This window comes from Carassius auratus, unplaced genomic scaffold (genome assembly GCF_003368295.1).
Source record: "Carassius auratus strain Wakin unplaced genomic scaffold, ASM336829v1 scaf_tig00215695, whole genome shotgun sequence".
Lineage (NCBI taxonomy): Eukaryota > Metazoa > Chordata > Actinopteri > Cypriniformes > Cyprinidae > Carassius > Carassius auratus.
This window is the reverse complement of record NW_020528200.1, coordinates 53,338-67,000: the sequence shown is the minus strand read 5'-3', so window position 1 is coordinate 67,000 and position 13,663 is coordinate 53,338. Positions and strand designations below refer to the sequence as shown.

The window sequence follows — 13,663 nt, the reverse complement described above, 5'->3', positions numbered from 1 at the left end:
ATATAAATCGCAAAGAGGAAAAGAGGATGCAATGCTCACTACGGTCAATACAATTGCTAGCCATTTACAACAAGCAAAGGCTTATGTGCATGTTCTTTTTATTGATTAAACCTCTGCCTTTAATACCATGCAGATACATTTACTCTTGGAACATCTCCTGGTTCTAGGTGTGAATGGGAGAATAGTTCATTGGATAAAGAATTTTCTAACAAATCGACCACAGCGAGTTTGTGTTCTGGGGTTCAAATCAGATATTATAATATGAAACATGGGGGCACCCCAAGGATGCATCCTGTTCACCTCTTTTATTTTCTGTTTATACAAGTGGTATAAGGATGCAGCATGAAAATTGCAAACTATATAAATATGCAGATGATATAGCACTTGTGGCACTTTTATGGAAAGACTGTGTACATTTTGAGAAATAATGTTATGTGATCAAACTTTTTAAATTGTGAAGACTTTTTAGTATTTAGGAATCATGATTGACTGTAAATTAAACTTCTCTGATAATGTGGCTCTTATTTGTAAGAAAGCAAACCAAAGGCTATTCTTGCTAAGGAAACTGAAAGAATTTTGTGTGAGTAAAGTTGTGTTGCAAAAAGTTTATACAGGTTTAATTGAGAGTGTTTTAGGGTATAATATAACTGTGTGGTTCGGACGAGTTACTTCTGCGAATAAAGTTAAATTAGACATAATTATAAGAGTAGCTGGGAAAATTATAGGATTAAAGCAAAAGTCAGTCGCTCAGTTATACCAAATTGCTGTTCAGAGAAAAACTTTGATTATAACGAGAGACACAACACACCCCTTGAATCATGTTTTTGAATTTTGACCATCACGTCGTTGTTATGGAACACCAAAAGCAATGAAAGCAATATATAAACAAACCTTTGTACCAAATGCAATATGTCTTTTGAATAAGAGATAGGAAATGTATATTTTAATCTTGTCATTGTGGATGTTGTGTATGGTTAGATGTATTTATTGGATGTTGTGTATTGTTAAATGTTTTGTAATTTTATAGCGAGACCAAAGATAAATTTTCAGCTAAGGCTGGACAATAAAGTACTACTACTACTACTATTACTATTCTGTTCCCACTCGGTCGGTTCGGTTTGCTTTACAATTACTCCCATGCTTTCCATCTTGTGTAACTCTTCGACTCTATTGTCTTTGAGTGCCACCGGAACCTTTCTTGGTGGATGAATCACTGATGAGACATTGGGGTCTGTTTTGATGTGATGCTCAGTTGGTTAACAAACAAGGCCAGAGAACAGGTCATCAAAGTTTTTCAAAAGGTCATCTTTGATCTTTTCATAGATTCTTTCACACAGTAGCGACATCTTTTCATCTTTTCTGTTGTTCTTCTTTTATATTTTTGATATTCTGACACCATTTTATGTATGTGTGACGGACTGAAAATATTACAGTGAAAGATAAAAGTACTGAGTAATAATAGGTAACCCAAAACTATTCTTTTTTTTCTCTTTCTTCAGTTCAAGTATTTAAAAGAGTCTAAAAAGTTATTCTAATGCTACACAGAATTAAGTGTATTCTGATTGAGGCCTGTAGGTGGCGCATTGTACTAGAGTGATGAGGAATGACGTTAGGGTCAAAAGGGCAAAGTCATTAAAAGAAAGCGCCAAAACGCTGCAGACACTAATGTGTGTTCTCTCATCATTTTATACAGGTATGTAAAATGTTTGTATGGATCAATATCGATCAATTGTGACACTTGAGACATTCATAAATGCTTTAAGACTCTGTTTGTTCAGTTTAATTGATTGTGAGTGTTCAAATGATTATTTTATTTGTAATTCCGTCGATGCAATCTCCAGATGAGTAAACAGTCTAAATTCATGAAGCTTATAGATGATGGTATGTGTAAGTAAGAGGTTTAAAACAATTATACAACAACAACTATATTTCAGGTGTAATCTTGATAGATTTTCCAGGTTGAGCTGTATAATGGGTTGTATTGTGTTTACTCACACCATTTTGTTATGTGTAAAAGTGAAATTCAAAATGATGTTTTTCTCTAAAAATATACACTAGTAAGTGTTTAAAAACATATCTACATTAGTGGAGACTGTTAATCATTATTGATTGGTTATTTCATCGGAGTTATTCTGTCTGTTTCATAGAAAGTATTCTGATTTCTCTTTGTTTAGAACTTTAATATATATATAAAATGGATAAAGTGAAACGTTAAAGTGTTGAGTGAAAACGGTGTGATGTTACAAGACAAGACACATGCAAAGTTGTATCCAGATGTTATTAAAGTTGCTCAAAAGTGTAAAATAGAAGAGAAATGGTCAAATGTATTACACTAGCTGACTTAATGGACATACATTTAAATGCTGTGAGTTAAATTGTATGCATGACCTGTTATGAATGAGTTACACTTACCTGTTACCTGAAAAGGTTTTAAAAAAAAGGAAAAAAAGTAATTAAAAGAAAGCGCCAAAACGCTGCAGACACTAATGTGTGTTCTCTCATCATTTTATACAGTTACTATATCTCATCCTTCTTTGTTGAGACCGGTAACATTTTGGGGGCTCGTCCAACCATTAGGATCTTGGTATCAGCTTCGAGACTGATGACGTGGGAGACCAGTGTAACCCTCTGGATTGAGCTACAAGGAATGCTGTGAGTTTGTTCAACTTGTGAGTGCAAGTCTTCGGGGTTCCAGTCAAGATGGCGTCTTCAGCTCCTCTTCGTGCGTTGCAATGGGATATCCAAAAACAGCTTCATCTGCTGAGTGAAGAACAGCTGTATAGTCTTGCTTCATCACTGGAAGATGAAAGGGGCTTGGAGGTTCCTAAAGTGACGGGTACCAATGAACCTGAACTTTTTGAATTCATCGTGGACTACATGAAAAGCGATCAGCTTAGAACGCTTGAAGATGAAGGTATGTCTCGTTTGCTGATCATCAAAGACAAGATTGATGAACTAAAATCCAGCAAGGGGAGTGAATCAGACATGGACACTGCAAACAATGGTAAAGATGTTAGTGGTGGGTCATCAATGACAGAACAGGTATCTGGGCTGGTTAGATTGACTGATGTTACTGCTTTGTTGCCCCGCAGAGATTTCAAAATGCATGGTGGTGTAATTTCAGATGCTAGTTCAGATATGAGTTACAACAGTGTATGCAAACAAATTGATGAGGGTTTGAAAGAAAAATTCTCTGAATCTGAAATCATACGCACAGTGTTAAGAATGATCAAACCAGGTAACTTTAAAGATATGTTGACCAACAAAGATGATCTCACTGTTGCAGAACTGAAACGGTTCTTAAAGTCGCATATGAGAGAACGAAGTAGCACTGAATTGTTTCAGGAGCTTAGCAATGCTAAGCAGCATGATAAAGAAACTCCACAGCAGTTTGTCTATAGACTAATGGGGTTGAAACAAAAAATTATCTCTGCATCACAACATGGATCAGAGTTTAACTATGACAAACGACTGGTGCAGGGAGTGTTCCTTCATACACTGTATCAGGGGCTAAATGAGAAAAATGGTAATATCAGATCGGACATTAAGCCTCACATCTCTGACTTGACAGTGACTGATGACTTCATCTTAGAGCTGGTTACTAAATCAGCTAATGAGGAAGCAGAGAGACAGAAGCGTCTTAGCACTGTATATAAACACAAACTTCTGACTGTTAGTTCCTCCCAGTCCCAAGAGGATAGTGAGAAAAGCTATGACACATTGCATAAGAGAATGGAAGGAGAAGCTCGAGCAAATCGCACTGCCTTAATGGAACTGACAGCTCAGGTTGCTGCTCTCACTGAAAACCTTGAAAAGATGATGAGACACCCTGCTGCAATTGAAAGCCAAACTGCCACACCATTAATGAATGTTGAAGTTTCAGACAAACCTGTAAGCAAGCGTAGATGTGACGACTGCATCCAGCGAGGAAATCAGGACTGCTGCCATTGCTTCCGCTGCGGCCAGGCAGGACACAGAGCAGTTGGTTGCCTAAAGAAGGGAACGAAGGTGGGAAACGGGAGGCGGTCACTGGTACGGGACAACCAGTGACCACATCATGCTGTCCGTCCCATGTCAAGGTAAACTATGTGCCTACACACCGTTCTGAAAATTTAAGTTGGAAAAATCGTCAGTCACCAAAAAAACAAGCAGCACAACTGATTGGCAGAAAATGTATGCTGTCGTGTTGGTTAAATGGGGTTCTTACTGAAATGCTGTTGGACACAGGGGCTCAAGTAAGCATGGTAGGAAAGACGTGGGTAGAAAAGTTCCTTCCAAATGTGCCTATCAAGCCTATAGAAGACTTATTTTCTGACCATCAGCTTCTAATTACTGCTGCCAATGGCTGTGTGATTCCATTTGTTGGATGGATTGAAGTACTCTTTGAACTCAAAAGTGATGGATCTGGAACCTTTTCCATTCAGGTACCAATGCTAGTAAGCGACTGCTGTAATGACAATCCACTTCTGGGTTTTAATGTCATTGAAGAATTGATCAGAGGAAGCAGTGACCAGCCAAATAGCATTGAAAATCTAACCATTTTGCTGAGTAAAGCTATGAATGTAAGACAGGGCATAGCTAACAATATCGTCAATGATGTTGTGCAATTAGCAGATTCAGAGGAAATGTGGGACAGTTGTGTGGTAAAAGTAGGGAAGACAGGACTCACAGTTAGAAGAGGCGAACTCTGCGAAGTCAAATGCAGAATTAGAGGTGGGCCTGAAGGGGGAGTCATGCCATTCGAACCACTTCCAGAATGGCCAGTCCAAGATGGCCTTGAACTATTTCCGGCTGTGGTTGATGTGCCCAATGGTGTATCTAAAGTAGTGAAGATACCTGTCCTGAATTCCACTCAACATGACATTTACCTCCCTGCAAGGACAGTGTTGGGTAATATCACTCCAGTATCTGAAGTCCTACCCCTCATTCCAAGTGGTGGTGCTAGAAAAGAAAACAACAAGGAGGGAAGGGAGGTTCATGTAAATCAGTTGAGCCAGGTAGATAAGGGAAGTCAGTAACCCGTCAACAAAGCAATTAAGTGGCACCCACCTGTCGATTTGGAACACCTTTCAAAACCAGAGCAGGAGATAGTTAGACGAATGCTTTACGACGAATCTGATGTCTTTGCTCATGATGATGGAGATATAGGATGCATCCCAAATCTGAAGTTGAAGATTAATTTAAAAGATGACACCCCAGTTCAGAAGTGCTACAATTCCATTCCAAAACCCCTATACAAGGAAGTTAAAGAGTATGTACAAAACCTCCTCGACCGTGGCTGGATTAAGAAATCTTCCTCGGCGTACTCCTCACCAGTAGTCTGTGTCCGGAAGAAGGACAGTAGCTTACGGCTATGTGTTGACTTTCGAGAGTTGAACCGGAAGACGATTCCAGATAGACACCCACTACCGAGGATACAAGATTTGCTGGACAGTCTAGGAGGATTCACATGGTTCTCCATTCTTGACCAGGGTAGTGCATATCATCAGGGATTTGTGGATGAGGAGTCAAGGCAGATGACGGCATTTAGCACCCCCTGGGGGCTCTATGAGTGGAAGCGGATCCCTTTTGGATTAACTAATGCTCCAGCAGCCTTCCAGAGGTGTATGGAGAGTGTTCTAGAGGGAATAAGAGATAAATGCTGTTCTCCTTACCTGGATGATGTGCTTTGCTATTCAAAAACCTTTCACGAGCATGTCGAAGACCTGAGGCAAGTGCTCTGCCGAATGCGTGAGTATGGTATCAAACTCCGACCAAAGAAATGTGAACTTTTCAAGACGCAGGTCAGATACCTTGGTCGGATGGTGTCAGGAGAAGGCATTGAGATTGACCCGAAGGATCTTGAGGCTGTATTGCAATTGAAAAAGAAAGAACCAAAAACAGTGGGGGAAGTTAGAACTTTATTAGGGTTTCTAAGTTACTACAGATCCTTCATCCAGGATTTCTCAAGAATAGCGAAGCCACTGTATGAGCTCCTGCAGAACCCCAAGGAAAAGTCGGTTGTGAAAGTAGCAAAGACCAGCCAAAGTAAACAGAAGGTGAGGAATGAGACCAAAGCACAAATGCCATCGAGAACTCCTATTCAGTGGACATCTGAACATCGGGCCATTGTGTCAAAATTCATAGAGATGCTTACCAATCCACCAATTCTGGCATACCCTGATTTTGACTTGCCTTTCGTGCTGCACACCGATGCATCAAATGAGGGTTTAGGTGCTGTACTTTACCAGCGACAAGCCGGTAAACTTCGTGTTATCGGATTTGGCTCAAGAACATTGACTCCAGCAGAGCGCAGTTACCATTTACATTCAGGTAAACTTGAGTTTTTAGCTCTCAAGTGGGCGATCTGTGACAAATTCAGGGATTACTTGTACTATGCCCCAACATTTACAGTGTACACGGACAATAATCCATTGACTTATGTCTTGAGTACCGCCAGATTAAATGCTGTGGGTCATCGCTGGGTCGGTGAATTGTCAGATTTCCATTTCGATATAAAGTACAGACCAGGTAAACAGAATGCAGACGCAGATACACTTTCGCGATATCCAGTAGACATCACAGACCACCTGAGTGATTACACGGAGACTGTGCCATCTGAGGTTGTGTCAGCCCTTTGGCAAGGGAGCAAGGCTGTCATTGAAGAGGAGGTACCGTGGGTGGCTTCACTGACTCTTTACTCAGCAATTGATGGGGAAGAGGAAATGTTGAAAGGGCAGATGGTATCCCCAATAGCCCAAGAGGATATCAGAGCTTCACAACAGGATGACATAAGTATTAGGGAAGTAATCAAGCTTAAGGAAAGCAGCTGGATCCCAAATAGCAAAGAGAAAGACGTCATGACCAAAGGAACCAGACGTTTGGTTCAGGAGTGGAACAAACTAGTAGTGGAGGAAGGAATTCTATACCGACACTCTGGTAATCGGAAACAGCTAGTCCTACCTGAAAAACTGAAGCCATTGGTCTTGAAGAACCTCCACGACAACATGGGTCACATTGGTGCTGACAAGGTAACCCATTTAGCACGGGATAGATATTACTGGCCTTTCATGCAGAAGGAAATTGATGATTATGTGATCAAAAAGTGCAACTGTATCAAACGGAAGCGTCCAAATATTCCTGAGAGAGCGCCCATGGGTACGATTACCACCAGTTCACCCTTCGAATTGGTCTCCATTGATTATCTGCACTTGGAGCCAAGCCGAGGAGGGCATGAATACATACTCGTCCTGGTGGATCATTTCACGCGCTTTGCACAGGCATATCCAACAAAGAATAAATCAGGGAAAACGGCAGCAGAGAAGATCTTTCAGGATTTCATACCACGCTTCGGATATCCAGAGAGACTCCACCATGATCAAGGACGGGAGTTCGAAAATAATTTGTTCCAGACACTGCAACAACTGGCAGGGATTTCTCATTCAAGGACTACCCCTTACCACCCATAGGGTAACCCAGTTGAAAGGCTAAACCGTACCTTGTTGCAAATGCTTCGCACTCTGGAGGAAGAGAAAAAGGCTGATTGGAAAGAACACCTTCCACATCTGGTTCATGTGTATAATTGTACCAGACACGAAGCCACTGGATACTCACCGTTCTTTTTACTGTATGGGAGGTCCCCCAGGTTGCCAATTGACCTGATGTTTAACCTAAAACCGGAAAAAGAGACCCAAAGCCACCTGACGTTTGCTGAGAAGTGGGCATCCAGAATGCAAGAAGCTTACAAGATTGCATCCGAAAATAGCCAAAAGTCATCGGCGAAAGGAAAGAAGTACTATGACAGGAAAGTGAAAGGAGTACCTCTACAGCCAGGTGATCGGGTTTTAGTAAGGAACCTTTCTGAGAGAGGAGGGCCAGGCAAGCTTCGTCCCTACTGGGAGGAGGAAGTGCACAAAGTATTGGAGAGGATCAAAGAGGGCCCTGTGTACAAGATCCAACCTGAAACTGGTAAAAAGACAATTCGAGTATTACACAGAAACCTTTTACTCCCAGTGAATGATTTACCTGTTGAAGATCACACTCTAAAAGTACCGGTAAAGAAGAGACAACTGAATAAGAGGAAAGTCACAGAGTCGAGTGTGGATCAGGAAGAGGAAGGCTCGGAGGACGAACAATGGTACTATCCTTACTTGCCAGTGACTGCAGGAAATCATGACCACGTTGAACTACTACAGAGGTCCCAGACTGAAAAGAGATCTCAGTTAAGACCGATTGCGAGAGAGTTTTACCCTTCGGCAACACCATTGTCAGAACCAGTGACCAGACAGGATGATCAAGCAGAAGGCGAGGAGCAAGTTCTAGAAGAAGAGGATATTGTCGAGTACGGCCCAGAAAAGCTGCTGCCGTCAAGTCGAGAATTACCTGTAAGGCAAAATGAACAATGTGAGAGTGCTGATGAAGGGGACCAAGAGACTTTACGAAGATCAAACAGACAAGCAAAGCCAAAAGGAATACTGACTTATGACATATTAGGTCAACCGACTTACAGACAAAGTCATTTAAATGCAGTACAGCCTTACATGATTCCGAGAAGTCCAATGACTTACAAGGTATTTAATGCAGTTCCTTGGTGGCAACCGATACCTATCTGGACTTGTTAGATGAATGACTGAGAGGAAATAGACTGACCTAGTTTTGATGTCAGGAGTCATATAAAAAAAAATGAGGGAGAGTGTGACGGACTGAAAATATTACAGTGAAAGATAAAAGTACTGAGTAATAATAGGTAACCCAAAACTATTCTTTTTTTTCTCTTTCTTCAGTTCAAGTATTTAAAAGAGTCTAAAAAGTTATTCTAATGCTACACAGAATTAAGTGTATTCTGATTGAGGCCTGTAGGTGGCGCATTGCACTAGAGTGATGAGGAATGACGTTAGGGTCAAAAGGGCAAAGTCATTAAAAGAAAGCGCCAAAACGCTGCAGACACTAATGTGTGTTCTCTCATCATTTTATACAGGTATGTAAAATGTTTGTATGGATCAATATCGATCAATTGTGACACTTGAGACATTCATAAATGCTTTAAGACTCTGTTTGTTCAGTTTAATTGATTGTGAGTGTTCAAATGATTATTTTATTTGTAATTCCGTCGATGCAATCTCCAGATGAGTAAACAGTCTAAATTCATGAAGCTTATAGATGATGGTATGTGTAAGTAAGAGGTTTAAAACAATTATACAACAACAACTATATTTCAGGTGTAATCTTGATAGATTTTCCAGGTTGAGCTGTATAATGGGTTGTATTGTGTTTACTCACACCATTTTGTTATGTGTAAAAGTGAAATTCAAAATGATGTTTTTCTCTAAAAATATACACTAGTAAGTGTTTAAAAACATATCTACATTAGTGGAGACTGTTAATTATTGATTATTGATTGGTTATTTCATCTGAGTTATTCTGTCTGTTTCATAGAAAGTATTCTGATTTCTCTTTGTTTAGAACTTTAATATATATATAAAATGGATAAAGTGAAACGTTAAAGTGTTGAGTGAAAACGGTGTGATGTTACAAGACAAGACACATGCAAAGTTGTATCCAGATGTTATTAAAGTTGCTCAAAAGTGTAAAATAGAAGAGAAATGGTCAAATGTATTACACTAGCTGACTTAATGGACATACATTTAAATGCTGTGAGTTAAATTGTATGCATGACCTGTTATGAATGAGTTACACTTACCTGTTACCTGAAAAGGTTTTTAAAAAAAGGAAAAAAAGTAATTAAAAGAAAGCGCCAAAACGCTGCAGACACTAATGTGTGTTCTCTCATCATTTTATACAGTTACTATATCTCATCCTTCTTTGTTGAGACCGGTAACATATGTTATAAACTTTAAAGTGAAGAATAAGACGACACAGACACGAGGTGATTTTCACAGTCGGGTCTTCCTTGTTTTACTTAACTCAACTGATCATGACGTCACCCAGGTACGGGTAGCATAGACATACAAAATACATGAAAAGAGGGATAGGAACTGCTCGAGACAATTGGGCACTATGTTGGCACTATGGCCAACATTGGTCCTGGAGAGCAACAGAGTTTTGCCCCAACCTTGATTTAGACCATAATGAACTTGTTCAGGTGAATTTGATTAAGGTTGGAGCTGAACACTGATGCTGAAACTGGCCGATGTTAGCCATCCCAGCCGGCATTTCAACGTTGATTCAACGTTGAAACAACGTCAGGTACCATGGTTGAATCAACGTTGAAAAACCTTTCGATTTTGCAAATTGGATCAACGTTGAAATCACGACGTTGATTCACCGTTGAAATCGTGACGTTGATGTACGGTTGAAATCACAACGCTGATTCACTGTTGAAATCCCGACGTTGAATCAACGTTGAATAACCTTTCGATTTTGCAAATTGGATCAACGTTGAAATCACGACGTGGATTCACCGTTGAAATCGCGACGCTGTTTCACCGTCTTACCTGCATTATGGGTGAATTAGGGTCGTGCTGAGGTGTTGATTTTGAAAAGTTAATCAGCGTTGATAACACAACGTTGTTTCCCCGTCGTACCTCGTATATAAATACACCTAGATCCTAGTTGGCATTTAGATCAACAATGTACATGCAAGGCTAAAAATCTAATGACTGTTAGCAATGGCTTTACAAACAACTTCAATAAACTACCACATGCTCAAAATTGTCAAAAAGCAGTTAAATTTTGGAAATATACTGTATAAAACAGATGAAAATAATCCCACACTTTATTATGCAGAGTATGCATGGATGTAATGCTAAAAACATGTAGTAGAACAATCCAAATACAATAATATTTAAAGGTTTTTGTAAAATAATTCGGCACAAAAATGCATATTTTTTTCAGCACTTACAAGACAAACCCTTGTACCTTTATGATTGAAACCAGTGGATCTTTTATTTTGGTGGAAACCTACAGTTTCTGTCAAAAACATGTTTTAGTAATGTGTCTCATTACAAGAGTTGTGTACATTTGTGCAGTGAAAATGTGTTGCACAGTACGAGCAGGGAACCTTCAACCAGTTGATTTCTAATGGGAACCCCCCCGGACTGTATCTTCTTTACCGTGGGGAATGCAGAATGAGATTTCTACTGCAGGGCACTCTAAAATGTTAGAACCAGCAGCCTTAGTGTATACAGTGTGGTTGTGCTTCGGGTGATCCTTGAAAGTGTCCCAGCGCTAGGTCCATTCTGACGCCGTCCCCTCCAATCTCTCCCACCTGTGCACTTTCTGTACCGTCCTGTATAAACATTTACATTTAATCATTTAACAGACGATTTTATCCAAAGCGACTTACAAATGAGAAGAACAGAAGCAGTCAGGTGTACAAGCGAACAACAACAGTATACAAGTGCCATGACAAGTCTCAGTTAGTCTAGTACAGAACGCATAGCCAGGTTTTTTTTTTTTTTTTTTTTTAATATGAAAGACAAGAAAAGAAGGAAAAGTGCTAGCATTAGTTGGTTAAGTTCTGGTGAAAAAGATGAGTCTTATGATGTTTCTTGAAAATGAGTAAAGACTCAGCAGTTCGGATTGAGATTGGGAGGTCATTCCTCCAGCTGGACACAGTCCAGGAAAAGGTCCTTGAGAGTGATTGTGAACTTCTTTGGGATGGCACCACAAGGCGTCGTTCACTTGCAGAGGGCAAACTTCTGGAGGGAACATAAGATTTAACCAGTTTGTTTAGGTATGTCCACAATGTTTCACAATAACTTTGATATTGTGAAATATATTTAACTGAAAACTGAATGCAAAATAAATCACACAATATTTTCACTTTACAGTTCAGTAACAGTGAGGTTGGAAACAAAGTGGACAACACTATTCATTAAACACTTATTTAATGTATTCAGATGAAAATTTACAATATTAACAAATTATTCACAAGCAGTGTTTTCAGAGCCCCCAGTTACACTGTTTTAATCAAAACACTAGTAATACAGTGTAGTAAAACAAATAAAATCTAATTAAGTAAATTTTTAATAAACTAAGTACAATCAAAACCTATCACAAAAGCTCAAAGCATCTCTAGCAGAAGTGACAGTGCAATGTAGCAGATGAACAATTTCTTACCAATGTTTCAAGAACAAGCTGGATCCCCGATGACTCTACAAGGGGAAAGAAGAAATGGTTTACTGAAAAGTTCTTAAAAAGCAGGATTTCATATTATACCATTTCTTTAAACCACTGGTTCTCAAACTTTTTATACCAAGTACCACTTCAGAAAATATTTGTTATTAAATATTAAGTTGCACCATAATGACCAACATTACATTTCAGCAGCGTAGTAGGCCAAACTATTCAGCTACAGGTCTACAGTTAAAAAATGAGGCAGTTTTATTCTAATAAGAATATTTACTGTTGTCAGACACTTTACCATGTTTGAACATTAACACTACAACTGTGCTTACATACACAGGTAAATAAAAAAAAAGTTTAAATTAAAATGTAATTTTAAATGTAATTATGTAACAAAAGTTACAAAACTGTACTGTACTTTAACTGTAACATACTTAAATGTGCAAAAAAAAAACTTACTCAAAGATTAAGTTAAAATGTATTAACATTAATTAGTTTAATTTAGTGATTCACCTGCATAACAACTAGAGGGGGCCTGACACTTTGAGAACCATGGCTTTAAACAATCCTTTTATTTATTTATTCATTTTCATTAATTCATTAAAATTATATTATTTAAATACCGACATTTGCACTTATATGTTTCAGAAAACACTTTGAAACTATTATAAGAATACAAACATATATAACACACCTAATGCATGGGATACATATCAGGAAAATATGGGAAAATCTCTAAACCATCTCTAAATCGCTCTTACCAGCAACACATTAGGTGAGCACCTAACTTGATCAGCTGTGATAAAGCAATGCAAAAATAGACACAAGGGTATTTATTTATCTGCAGGTTACATGTCCTTTAAACTACCCATTTGTAAACTCTGGTAATACTTTACTATTTTCAAAAGATAATAAAGATAACGTTAGCGATTTTCTTACCTCATTTTGCCAGGATGTTTTCAGGACCTCGCAGAACACCTGACCCTTCTTGTGTTCACAGTTTTTGTTCTCCATTGACATGTCACGACTCAAATTCGCTCAAAATAAATAAAAAATGTACAGGCAAATATGAAATAATTCGGGACCGATAGAGCAGTCAGTTATAACGAGCAGCAGCTCACAGTTAGCCGCTTCACTCACAGAAAGACGACAATAACGGTCATATTTTTAAATGTAGAAAGGCGCGAACCGATTCATTGTCCAGTTTCCTGAATGACAGCCAGATTAACCAATCATGATAGAAGTAATAAAATAAAACTACCAATGGGAGTTGTTTCAGTGTGATAAAGCAGCGAAATGTATATAGTTTTATTGTTGTTAATGATGATAATATTCAACATATACCTTTAGATTTTAGAATAGGTATCATGACTAAAATATTTTAAAATGCTATTAAAATAATTAATTAATTTAAATAATTTAATATAAATAATTTAAAAGCTTGTTAACCTTTTTCTACCATTTAGCATTAAACATTTTTAACGTTGTTTCATTAAAACAACTGACCTTATTTCAGCCATATTTCAATGTTGAAAGTTGGTCATGTGCTGGAAGTTTTTCAACAGTTCATCTTTAAACGTTGAATCAACGTTGTTTC

The 13,663-nt window shown here is 38.6% G+C and overlaps 1 protein-coding gene across 1 annotated transcript; it reads left to right on the top strand.

Moving 5' to 3' along the window:
- Window positions 1-1,614: 1,614 nt before the first annotated feature.
- On the top strand, window positions 1,615-5,005 carry LOC113095382 (uncharacterized). Its single transcript, XM_026260902.1, has 2 exons — window positions 1,615-1,693; window positions 2,515-5,005. Exon 2 carries the CDS (start codon window positions 2,701-2,703, stop codon window positions 4,048-4,050), a length of 1,350 nt encoding a protein of 449 aa, XP_026116687.1. The 5' UTR covers window positions 1,615-1,693; window positions 2,515-2,700; the 3' UTR covers window positions 4,051-5,005.
- The last annotated feature ends 8,658 nt before the right edge of the window (window positions 5,006-13,663 follow it).